The sequence below is a fragment of the Pipra filicauda genome, unplaced genomic scaffold (assembly GCF_003945595.2).
Source record: "Pipra filicauda isolate LSUMZ 115617 unplaced genomic scaffold, ASM394559v2 scaffold45_size4122338_pilon, whole genome shotgun sequence".
Lineage (NCBI taxonomy): Eukaryota > Metazoa > Chordata > Aves > Passeriformes > Pipridae > Pipra > Pipra filicauda.
The window spans coordinates 3980349-3992727 of NW_024104598.1; the positions used below are offsets into that span (position 1 = coordinate 3980349).

Consider the following 12379-nt stretch of genomic DNA (forward strand, 5'->3'; position numbering starts at 1 on the left):
AGAGAAGCTGTGGCTGCCCCATCCCTGGAAGTGTCCAAGGCCAGGCTGGATGTGGCTTGGAGCAACCTGGGCTGGTGGAAGATGTCCCTGCCCATGGCAGGGGGTGGGACTGGATGGGCTTTAAGGTCTCTTCCAACAAAAACCATTCCAGGATTACCTGCTTTGTGCTCGCCCAGAGCTGCACCCTTGGGTGTCCAAGCGTAATTCCCTGTAAACAGGAAGGTGGGAGCTGCCTTGGCCCCCGCACAGCCGTTCTCTCCAGAGCCGGGGACACACAGGAGGGAAAAGCCAGAGTTCCAGCAGCATTTGGACAATGCTCTCAAGCACATGGACTTTTGCAGTGGTCCTGTGCAGTGCCAGGAGCTGGATTCGATGGTCCTTGTGGGTCCCTGACAACAGAGGATATTCCTTGATGCTGTGATCAGCAGCTCGTCCTTCCCTCTCCGTCCCTTGGCTGCAGATTGAGGCATCCAACATGTTTTCCAAGGATTTTTTTCCACCTGCTCTGCTGCAAGGCAGTGCCAGCCTGTCTGTGCCTCACTCTCCCTTCACCAGAATTTAAAAGTACCTTCCCCACCCTCCCCAAAAAGCCAACAGTGCCCTATCTGAGGGGAACAACAGACGAATGGAAAAGCCTGACTAGAGCCCATAAAATCCACTGTAGCATGGAGAGACAGGGTGAAGTGTTGACACTCTTCCACTACAAATGTCAGGGCACCAGGTGAAACAAGAAGGAGCAAAGTCCAGAGCAGACGGAGGTTTTTTTTCTCCCGGCCAGTTCCCTCACAGCCCCAGGGCACCGCTGGGCATCATGAGTTCTAGAGGAGGCTGCACACCCTCACGGGGCAGCTGTCCCTCCATCATCCTCGAACACAAATCCCCAGCTGGCTCAGGAGAGCCCCAAACAGGCAACCAGGAGTGGGTAGGAGAAGGTTTTGGACAAGATCGCTCTTACCTTCCTCCCCGGGCATCCCCTCGAGGCTGCTGGGAGAGGAAAACACAGGATGTCCCAGGGAGCCCACTGAAGCCTTCTCTTCACTGCTTGTCTTTTCAGCATGATGAAATTCTGTTGACTCCCTGGAGGGATTATCCTGTGGAGGACACGGACCCCTTCACCCCCCCGGTAAGCTCTGCTCCCTCTGCACCCACAGCGAGTTCAGCCCAGCTCAGAGAGGGGAGCAGGGCAGTGCCAGGGAAGCAGCTGCCTCAGTTTCCCCATCCCCATTCCCTTGCTCATTCCCAGTTCCCCTCTACACAGCCACAAGGAAGGTCCAAACCTCTCAGAGGCTGGAGCTGGGAAGGAGAGCTCTCGGCTTTCCATCCCTAATAATTCCCTGGTGCTTTTGTGGGTAGAGTGAAGAGAAGTGGGATTTCGTTCTGGTGAGCGACATCCATGAAGTGGGCAGCGAGAAGGAGACCAAGAGGAAGAAGTTCCTGGATGAGCTGAGCAAGAAGGGGTTCACCATCAAGGTGAGGGGCTGTGGGAGGAAAAGGCAGCAGAAACTTGGCCTGGCCTGGGTACCTGTATCCCAGGAAATGGACCACTGAGCTGATCACCACATCAGTGCTGGAAAATAAACCTCTTGCTCAATCAGAGGAGAGAGACCACAGCCCCTGGCCTTTCCAGCTCTGCCCCTTCCCTGCCCCTCTGCTCTGTTCTAACAGCCCCTCTCTTCCCCCCACTAGAAAATCGAGGACACCAAGCTATTTTATGGAGTCCGTGCCCCAGAGCAGGTCTTCCGGAAGTACCAGTGTCTTCTGGGGAACCCCGACAAGAAGCTCCAAAATGAAAATTCCCCCCAGGACATCCCAATGACCACCAGGTGGGTGCTGAGCTGACTTCCAGCATCCTGCACTCACCATTCTCCACACCAGCATCCATTATCCAGCTCAGCTCTCCCCATCTTCCCTCCATGGATTTTGGTGCACACCTTCTCCTTCCCTGCCCTGCTTTTCCTGGGCCACACAACACAGTTCTGCACCCCAGAGCAGCCTTTAACCACAGTTTCTCTTTGTTCAGGATAAGGATCGTGCACTTCATCCTGCGGAACACGGTGACACCTGACTTGGGTAAGGGAACGGGGATCACAGGGGTGGTGCTCAGCCTGGATCTGCAGGAAAACTCCTGCCCTGTGGTGGGCACAGGCCATCCCAGGGAAGATGTAAACAGGGGGAGAAAGCCAGGGTGCAGCTCAGACAAGTCAATTTGCTGCCACATCCAGAGGCTGGGAGATTTGGACTGCGGGAAGCAGCAGTTCCTCTGCTCCCTCTCCCCAAATCCCTAACCCTCTCCCCTTCTGCTCTGCTCCCAGAGAAGCTGCACGGCCTGATGAAGAAAAACGTGTTTGAGGCAGCGTTTCCCCTGCATGAGGTGAGGCTGAGCACACGGGGGCCTGGGAGGAAAATCCAGGACAGGTGGAGGAGCAAGACAGGGTGGGAGAGACCTGTGGGTAACCGGGGCTGCCCCAGGAGCTCGCTGGGTGAAGGGCACGGCAAAGCTCCTGGCAGCAGCCTCGGAGCTGGGCAGGGAATTGAGGGTGCACTGGTATTCCTGTATCCAACCGACTTCTCTGCTCTCCAGAAGGAAGCTGTAAGGGAATTCTCCAGGGACAATTGGGCTCGCTGGAGAGGTGTATTTAACCAGCAGCCAATTGAGAAGATCAGGTAACACGGGCAGAAGGGGCAGAGCTTTTTAACCAAGAGGTCCCACCTGAGACCCAGAGAGCCTGATGACCTTGGCCAGGGCTCCTGCCTTGCCTTTGAAATCATTGCTTTGAACCTTAAAATCATACCTTTGAACAAGCACTGGGCTGCTCCTGAATCTCCCAAAGCTCTTAGCCTGAGGGTTATCCCTGCGGCTCCCAGCTCCATCTGCTGATCCTGCAGCACGAAACAACCCCCACGTCTGTGCGGGTTTTAATTAACCCTTTTGGTTTTTGACCACATTCAGAAGGCAAGAGAGGTGGGAATGGAGCATTGGTGCATCAACCCAGCCTGAGGCTGACCTCAGGGCAGTAAAAACAATGAGGGGCTCCCACAACCACTTTAAACCCCAGAGAAGAGCACAGCTCTTATTTTTGAAAACTAACTCCACAGGCAGGAGGGAAAAAAGAACGTGTTGCTTCATAAACCTGTCAAGGGGAGATCTTAAAATGGAGGTGCTCTCACCTTCCTTAAACATTTTACATGTCTAGAAGAGGCGCTGGAGACTGTGCACAAGCTTATTTCTAAGGTCAATGTGTCATGACTTGTTGCTATCACTCAAGGATTAAAGGGCAGAGTATTAAATTGGGGGTGGTGGTATGGGGAGGTGTTGGGGTTTTTGTTTAAATAAAGGGCAGGGAGCACATCACCACCTCTGACTGCTGGTAGGAAGTTAATCCCCCTGGAATACAGGAGGGGAGGCCGGTCCCTCAGTCAGTAGGTACCATGATTTCTTACCCACACCTCCAACCCTCTTCCTACACCATAAAAACCAAAGTGCTGCCACCGGGGGACATGGAAGCACTGCAGGGAGGTGGCTGAACCCAGGAGGAGGATTTGCTCTGGTCTGAGAAAGCTTGCACCCCACAGCCCTCCCATCCTCTTCAGGCCCAGTGTTTCTAAAATTGGAACCTTTCCTTTCTCAGCCTTTCCCTCCATTCTCAGCATGGGGCCTATTTAACACCACAGAGACATAAAATAGCTGCTCTGCCCACCTGGGCTGACTCCCAACCCCAAAGCCCCCAAACCCAAAATCCCTCGGGGGGTTGAAGAACATTTTCTTAGTGACCCCCCAGCCACCTGATCTCCTCTCTGGCTGCAAACCCCATCTCCCCTTTCCTCCCAGGGGCTATTTTGGTGAGAAGGTGGCCTTATACTTCGCCTGGCTGGGCTGGTACACCTACCTGCTGGGTTTTGCTGCGCTGGCTGGGGTGCTGACCTTTGTGACTGGGATTACTCTCTTCAGTTCCAGCCAGGTGAGGTAAGGCACTTGGGAATGCCAGACTTGCATCCCACTGACTGTGCTCTGTGCTCTGCAGGGAGCCCTGAGCCACCATTATCCCCCTTTGCTTCCCTCCTGCTTTCCCTGCAGCAGGGAGATCTGTGAGGCCAACACCACCATCATGTGCCCGCTCTGCGACAAGAAGTGCCCCTACTGGGTCCTCTCCGACACCTGCACCTACGCCAAGGTAGGGAACCCCCTTCCCAAAGGCAGCCTCGAGGTGAGGGATGGGGAAACACTCCCGGCTTGTGCTGCTCCCACACCGCTGGAAAGAAAACCCCTCCCAGATCACACTTTCCACCTCCACCGAGGGTGATTTTACCAGTAGCAAGCCCCAGTGTCCATCACCTTCCTGCATTTTGCCCTCCTGCAGCACCTATACCTGTCTCAGGGGAGACCAGGGTGACAAGAGGGTGGCTGAGCACCCCCCGGGGTGCCACAGCTCCTGTGCCTCCCTGCCCCAACACACTCCTCCTTATCTCCTCCAGGTCACTCACATGATTGACAACGAGGCCACGGTCCTTTTTGCCATGTTCATGGCCCTCTGGGGTAGGTGCCAGTGTCTGGGTGCCCAGCACACACGGGTTGGGAGAGGGAGCAGGTGGTGGAAAGGGGGGCACCAACACAGCTTCACCATTCGGGATGGGTTTTAGCCCTTATCTCCTCCCCTTTCAGACACAGCAAGAGACAAAATCACCCTGGTGATATCCTCCAGCTCCCCAAACACTCCTTACCTGTCCTACCTGAAGCTTCCACTCACCACAGCCTCCCCCAAAGCACCCAGCAGCCTCTGGGTGGACCTTTTTTATCAGCTGCCTGTTAAGTGGCCACAGCTGCAGGAAGGAGGGACCTCCAGAACCCTCCTCAGCCTTTCCAAATCACTTCACTGCCTCTTATTTGCTGTGGGATGATGGGATCCCATCATCACCTCAGCTGCACACTCATTTGGCTTTGCCACAGCCCCCTCAGTTACCAACAACCTCCAGTGTGAGATGGGTGCCCACAGGTCCTGTGTGTAGCCATGGGCTGGGTTACACAGGGTCAGTCAGGAGGATCAGTCCAGATTAACAGGAGGGAAGTGGATTTGCAGGGGTGTAGCCGTGCCAGGGTGCAGTGCAGGACACCCATTCCACCTGAAAAGTGCATTTTTCATCAGTCTCAAATGACACGTCTGGCTGGTGCCACGTGAACATGCCCAGCGCAGCAGGACAGCCCTGGGGCTCGCTCTGGCTTACCCCAAATTCCCTAGGGACACCAGAGCTGGCCTGACTGTCAGTGAAAGCTCACCTGCACCATCCCCATCCCCTCACTGCTCCATGCTCAGGGTCCTGCCAGCTCACTGAGCTGTAGAGGTGACCTGTCCTTCACAGGCCAAGGGCAGTCCAGGCTGGTTGGCATCGGGTTGGATGGGACATGACTCTCCATCTCGCTCTGTGGGACAGAGGGATGGCTGTCAGAGCCATCCCTGAGTGTCACTGCACTCTCTCCTTCCCAATCCAGCCACTGTGTTCCTGGAGCTGTGGAAGAGGCAGAGAGCCACTGTGGTCACCAACTGGAACCTATACGGGTGGGATGAGGAAGAGGTGAGGACATCATCTTTCTTGCTCTATGCTTTCCTTCTCAGGAGCCACCTGGACACAGAAAAGACACGTCAAAGGAGTTCCTGGCCTAGTTTGAGCTCAGTCAGGCTTAGCCATGCTGTTGTGGGTTGGGTGCTTATCCCTGTCCTTCCCCAGCGCTGCTTATCCCGTATGTCCATTGACACAAGGACCCCTGGGCACCGCTCTGCTGGATCCTTTCTTTCCCATTTTTTTTTAGCTTTATTTTTTTATTCATTTTTAAGGAGGAGCTGGCTATGGAACTGATCAATAATTTACAGCATGAACCTCGGAAGTACCAGCACTCCTACTTCCGCAGCACCATCATCCTCCTCTTGGTTCTGCTGATGGTACGTGACAGGTGACCACGGGAAGAAGGTCTGATTTAAGGGAGAGTGGGCTTCCTCCTTCCCTCCCTACTCTGGAGCATCTCAGAACATCCTCTTGCTGCAGCAAAAGCAGAGACCAGGTTTTTAGGGCTGGTCTGTGCCCATTACAAAGATCCAGGGGCTCCCTCACGTTCACACCTTGCTGTGCTGATGGCTGGGGCTACGTACCCTTTTGGGGTACTGGGGCTGAAGGCTCTGCTCTGGCAGCAAAGATCAAGGCAGTGACCCAGAGGGCAGGAAGAGGCAAATCTCAATGTCCTCGTGCCCCTCTGTGTGCCAATGGAGAGTCCAGACTGGTTCAGATGGAGATGTAGAATCGTGGAACCATAGAATGTTAAGGGTTGGAAGGGACCTTAAAGATCACCCACTCCCAAACCCCCCTGCCCTGCACAGAGACACCTCCCACTAAATCAGGTTGCTCAAATCCTTATCCAACCTAGTCTTGGACGCCGCCAGGGTTGGAGCATCCTCAACCTCCTTGGGCAACCTGCTCCAGGGCCTCACCACCCCCACAGAGAAGGATTTCTTCCTGACATCCAGCCCGAATTTCCCCTCTTTCAGCCTGTACCCATCACCCCTTGCCCTACCCCCAACACCCACCTCACGAGCCTCCCGCCCTTAACTGCGGGGCGTGGGTTTGCCCTCGGGGCCACACCCCGATCCCTGGTGGCCCTCGGGCGGGACGGGGCACACGTGCCCTTCCATGCCCTTCTCCGGCCTTCCCTCCCCCGCAGATCCTGGTGCTGATCGGCATCGCCCACGCGCTCGTCATCTACCGGGTGATCGCCACGGCGCTCTTCGCCCAGAGCGGCCTGGGGCTGCTGCGGGAGCAGGCCGACACCATGGCCGTCATGACGGGGGCCGTGCTGCACTACCTCACCATCGTCATCATGACCAAGGTGCCGAGCCAGGCGGGGGGCCCAGGGGTCTCCTCCCGGCCTCGCCGCCCCGCTCGTGTTATCCCTCTCTCTCTCTCTCTCTCCCGCAGATCAACAGGCGCGTGGCCCTCTTCCTCTGCGACCTGGGTAAGGGAAACCGGGGGCGTCTCCCGCCGGCACGCCCCGCTCCTGCAGCACCCGGTGGGACCTGCAGCACAGCACAGCTCCCCTGCCATTCCCAAATGCACCCAGGCTCCTATGTCTTCCCCATCCTCCGCCATCACAAGGCATCTCCCCGGAAGCTCCAGCCGGGCAGGTCCCCGTGGGAGGCCAGCAGCCTCCCCAACACACACCCATCTGTGGCCCACGTGCTCCCAGCTTGGCTGCTCCACAGCCACATTTTGCTTTGTAGGGACCTTCACCCTACAGGGCTGTGACCCAGCACAAGTAGGAGGGCAACACAGCTCCAGGGGAGCTCACAACGTGGATTTCCTCCCAATATGGATTTCCTCCCAGCTGAAAGGCCCTTTCTCCCCAGGCTCGTGGTTCTAGGGGACCTCCCTGCTTGGCTGGGCTCCCTTCCACCAGAGGGCTCAGGTGGAGGGCAGGGACACCTTTCCAACCTTCACAGAGCTGCTGTAGCACCTGAGGGGGAGCAAGGCAAGGTCCCACTGCTCTGTGACCAAGCCCCCGGGCCTTGCTCCCTTTCCTAGAGAAACCACGGAGCTTCTCCCAGAGGGAGAAAAACTTCACCATGAAGATTTTCACCTTTCAGTTCTTCACAAACTTCTCCTCGCTCATCTACATCGCCTTCTTCCTGGGACGGTGAGCGGTGGCTGGGGGGGAGCAGAGGGCAGACGGGGCTTGGGGTGCATGTCCCCAACCCTCCCCAGGGCTCAGGGACAGACCCACCCCCCCGCCCTCCCTGCCAGGCACAGGGACCCCATCTGGGACTCGGGGGGGCCATGGCTCAAAGGGTAATGCTGTTGTTGCTTCCTCGCCCAGGATCAACGGCCGCCCAGGGCACTACGTGCGCATCGCCGGCCGGTGGAGGCTGGAGGAGGTGAGGCACTCGCCCTGAAGCTCTCTGACCCCACGAACAACTCCTCTTCCTTTTCCTACTGCCACTAGAGAGGCTCTGGGAATCTCAGCTTCCTCCTCTAGCAAAGGGCCCCGTGGGCCTGCCCGCCCTGCTTGCAGGGCACAACCCTTCTCCTCTCCTCCCTTCCAGTGCCACCCCAGCGGATGCATCACTGACCTCTTCATCCAGATGGCCATCATCATGCTGCTCAAGCAGACCATCAGCAACGTGATGGAGTATCTCATCCCGTAAGCTTCCCTTGCTGAAGCTCCTGCACAGCCAGGACACTGACCCAGCTCTCGCAGAGAGGAACCCTGGTCTTTGGGCCAGGGTGTCCTCCGTTCCCTTCCTCCAGGCGTGTCCCAGCAGCAGTCCAGCCCTGCTGCCCTCTGCAGCAGCCACACAAATCCCTCTGTTTTGCAGCTGGATAAGCCACAAGCTACGCAAGAACCAGAAGAGCCCCAAGAAGAGAAGCATATTTCTGGGAGAGGAGGAGGAGGCTGAGGACCCCTGCAAAAGGCAGTGGCTGAAGAACTATAAGCTCAACGAGGTCAACGTCTTCAGCTTGTTTGACGAGTTCTTGGAGATGAGTACGTAGGGCAGGGGGGGCGGGCGAGGAGGGTGCTGGGGTAGAGCCACGTGTGCCCCTTGGCTGGAGAGTGCTGGATGCTGGGGAAGGGATTCCTGCAGGGAAGGGAGAGCCCTGAGCCCCACCTCCACGCTCAGCCCCACTCTGAGTGCTCTGGTACACCAAGGAGATCATTCCCAAAACAGAGGGAGCGGGCAACTGTGCTGGCCTCGGACCTTCCTCTCCTCCCAGGGTGATGGCTGTAACCCCAGCGTGGTCCCTCAACCCTGCAGGTCCCCACAGATCCCCCCTCTGACAGCCCCATGAGAGCTAGGGGTCCCCAGTGGGGGTGTGGGGTCCCCAAGGCACGCCCATCTCCCACTTCCACCCCTGCAAAGCCCCTCTCACGCAAGCCACAGAGCAGGACTAACCCAGACAGCGTTCCGGAGCCTGGGGGACGTCTGCTCTGCGGTGGCTTCACACCAGCACCCGGTGTCTCCCCCTCTGCAGTGATCCAGTACAGCTTCACCACCATCTTTGTCGCTGCCTTCCCCCTGGCCCCGCTCCTGGCGTTCTTCAACAACATGTTCGAGATCCACCTGGACGCCATCAAGATGGTGCGGCTGCACCGGCGCATGGTGCCCAGGAGGGCCAACGACATCGGTGAGAGGGGCTCCACAGGCGCCCTCCTGCCAGCACTGCTGCCTGGGACAGTGGTGCCGGGGCTTAGCCCCTTCCCCAGGAGCCCCTGAGCATCCCATGGAAGTGGGAGAGCACGGGGACAGCTGTGGGTCGGGGAAGGAGAAGCCGTTTCAGACCCTGAAGAGGCTGAGGGGCAGTTTGGACTGGCCATGCCAAACCTGTCTCTGAGGTGGAGCTGGGTGGGGCTGCAACCTGCCAGTGAGGGTAGCAGAGGGGCCTCACCAGCTGCTGTTCTCCTGCAGGGGTCTGGCTGCAGGTCCTGGAGGCCATCGGCATCCTGGCTGTCATCGGGAACGGGCTGGTGATTGCCATCACCTCCGACTTCATCCCCATGCAGGTCTACAAGTACATGTACAGCCCCTGTGTGGGGGAGAACCGCACTGACGTGGAGTGAGTTCAGTCCCTGAGCAGAGCCCACCTGCCTCAGTGCCACCGCTGCAGGAGCACGAGGAAGCTGAGCTGTCCCCCAGAGTGGGGTGGGGGGAAAGGGGAGCAGGGCAGGGTTTCCAGTGGCATCACCTTCAGCATCCCAGCTGGCCACCCCCTCGCATCATCCCCATGGTGGGTAAACTGGTGCCCTTACTGGAAAGGGCACCGTGTAACACGGGAGAGCTGCAGGACTGCCGAGGTGCTGGCTCACGCTCTCTCCTGCCCTCCCCCTGTTCCTCCAAGCCTTGGCTGACTGGCCCAGTGCAAACTAGACAGAAGCCTCAGAGACCTCCATTTCCCCCAGGCTGTGTGAAAATGGGGAGGGAGGGAGGGAGGGGAAAGAGAGGCCCAGGTGGGTGCTGGCTCCCCCAAAATGGGAGGTTACAGTGCTTAACCACACTACGAGTCACCTGAGAATCCACACGCCGGGGAAACCTTAGAAATGAAAGCTGCAGACAGATGGGTTTTGTTGCCATCTGGGGACCTCTGAGTCCCCCAGAAGGGACAAGAGCTGCTTGGCTCAGGGCCTCCCACAGCCCCCCAAAATGGCCACAAACCCAGTCCTTCCCCGCAGCTGCTCCACGGGGTACATCAACCACAGCCTCTCCATCTTCCACATCCGGGATTTCGAGCCCGACATTGGTATGCCTGAGATGCTGCCAAACTTTGACAGGGACGAGATCAAGGAGTGCAGGTAAGAGCAGCCCCACCACCACCACCACCACCACCATGCCCCTCACCGTTACATCCAGCCTGCAGCCAGGGGACAGGGGGGTGACGGAGCTGGAGGAAGCTGCTGGGGCTCCTCTCGGACCCCCACGGAGGGAGCCAAGGCAGGGTGTGACACCTGGCACGGAGGAGCCCGGGCTGGCACCGACGGGGCTGTGCTGCAGGTACCGGGATTACCGGAACGCCGACGACTACTCCTACACCATGCAGTTCTGGCACGTCTTGGCAGCCCGGCTTGCCTTCCTCATCATCTTCGAGGTGAGCGCCCAGGAGGGCAGGAGAGGCCTGGGGCAGGGGGAAGGGACTGGGTCCAGGCCCCTTGCCCAGGCTGGGAGCCCCTGACTGCCTTTGCTCCCTGCAGCACGTGGCTCTGTGTGTCAAGCTGATCGCAGCCTGGTACATCCCCGACGTCCCCCAGAAGGTCAAGAATGAGCTTCTGTACAGAAAACACACTGACCTGCGTAAAGAACTGAGGTGGGTGATGCCCCAGTAGGTGCCAGGGGTTTGGAGATGGTCCACCCTGTAGCAGGAGACCTGCAGGGCTGCAGGATCTGTCCATTCCAGAGCCCCTTTTCCTTTGAAAAAAGAAAAGCTCCAAGTTAAAATAAGGAGTGATTTTGCCCAACTTTTCCATCTAAACTTTGTTTAATGTAAAAGGATTAAGTATTTCGGCAGGAAACTGAACAAAGGCAAACAAGAGCCCCAGGCTGGGCCACCCTGGTGCTGCTGTCCCCCACAGACTGAGCTGCACTCTCGAGAGGTCTCAGTCCCTTCATGGCCACCCTGTCCCAACTGCCACCCATAATCCTGGTGGGAGCAGAAGGTGGGGTTCGGGAAGCACCACACTGCCACAGTTCAGCTTTCCAGCTCTGCCTTCCCCTCAACTGCGGGGTTTCCTACAAACAGGGGTTTCCCACAAACAGCCTGTCAGTTTTCCTCCCGTTATTTTTGGCAAAAGGCCCCGTTCCCACTCGGAGTGTTTTTCCACAGCTCCCAGCTCAGACAGTTCCCATTCCCCAACGCCCCTCTCCTCTCTCCCCAGCATGATGGAGTACTCCACCGAGGTGTAGCCACCGCTCACCCAGGAGAAGGAGAACATGGACCTGAGCCCCCTCCCCAGCCTGGCAGTGCCAGGGGTGCTGGATGAACCCCCTGGCACAGTGCCACGTGTGACTGAGCTGGACTTGAACTGGGAAGTGATGCCCAGACAGTGGCTTTGCAGGAGCAGGATGCTTTCCGACTTGGAAAGGAAGGACGCTGTGGCAGAGCTGGGATGTGCCTCCCCTGCACACGGAGTAGCTGGGACAGAGCTGTGGCACTGGGGACAAACCTGGGGGCAGCACCCGGCTGGGCTGCAGGAGGTGACCTAAGTCCTCCTCACTCACTGCCTTAAGCACAGGAAACACCAGTTACCTCATTCCAGGTTCCCTCTCCAGGCCTTTTTTTGCACTTTGGCCTCTTTTTCCACTGCCTTCCGTGACCTCCCCATTCCGCACCGCTGGGGAACACGAGTCCTTCTCTCACTGCAGTCCTCCCCGGCACGATTCCCACGTGGCTGCAGCTCTGACCTGCTGTTTCCTTGGAAAAAACGCTGTTGTTATCCTGACTGAGTTTAGTTCCAGGCTCAGCTGAGTCCTGACAGTTGTGCCTGGCTCAACTACCACCAGCAAACAGTAAATAAACACAACCCACACGCGGACACACAGACTTTCACCTGCTGCCTGGTGTTGCTCCTGCCTTCCTCCTCTGCCATCCCCAACACCCAAAGAAACTGTGCCCCAAAAGCTTTCCTTGTCTCACTGGGGACAATCACAACAGGTGGGAGCTGCAGTGCCCATGGTGAGGGCTAAGTGTGGGTGCTGGCTGGTGGGACACCAGATCTTGGCACTTGGGCTGTGCACGGTAGGAAAAACAGCCCGGTAAGTGTGCCAGAATAATGGAAATACCTGGGAAAATTGGGGGGGAAAATCAGCAAACCTGAAATGGCAGGGCTAGAAATGGTTATCCCACCTCTTCCCTT

The 12379-nt window shown here is 57.6% G+C and overlaps 1 protein-coding gene across 1 annotated transcript; it reads left to right on the top strand.

Annotated features, from left to right (window-relative positions):
• The first annotated feature begins 811 nt into the window (after positions 1 to 811).
• ANO9 (anoctamin 9) lies at positions 812 to 12064 on the top strand. Its single transcript, XM_039386044.1, has 23 exons — positions 812 to 1123; positions 1354 to 1470; positions 1687 to 1823; positions 2021 to 2070; positions 2313 to 2371; positions 2582 to 2664; positions 3830 to 3964; positions 4076 to 4172; positions 4474 to 4534; positions 5486 to 5568; positions 5829 to 5933; positions 6707 to 6871; positions 6961 to 6997; positions 7564 to 7675; positions 7856 to 7913; positions 8082 to 8179; positions 8355 to 8521; positions 9010 to 9162; positions 9444 to 9591; positions 10205 to 10324; positions 10524 to 10617; positions 10721 to 10833; positions 11402 to 12064. Exons 1-23 carry the CDS (start codon positions 812 to 814, stop codon positions 11427 to 11429), a joined length of 2532 nt encoding a protein of 843 aa, XP_039241978.1. The 3' UTR covers positions 11430 to 12064.
• Positions 12065 to 12379: the final 315 nt, after the last annotated feature.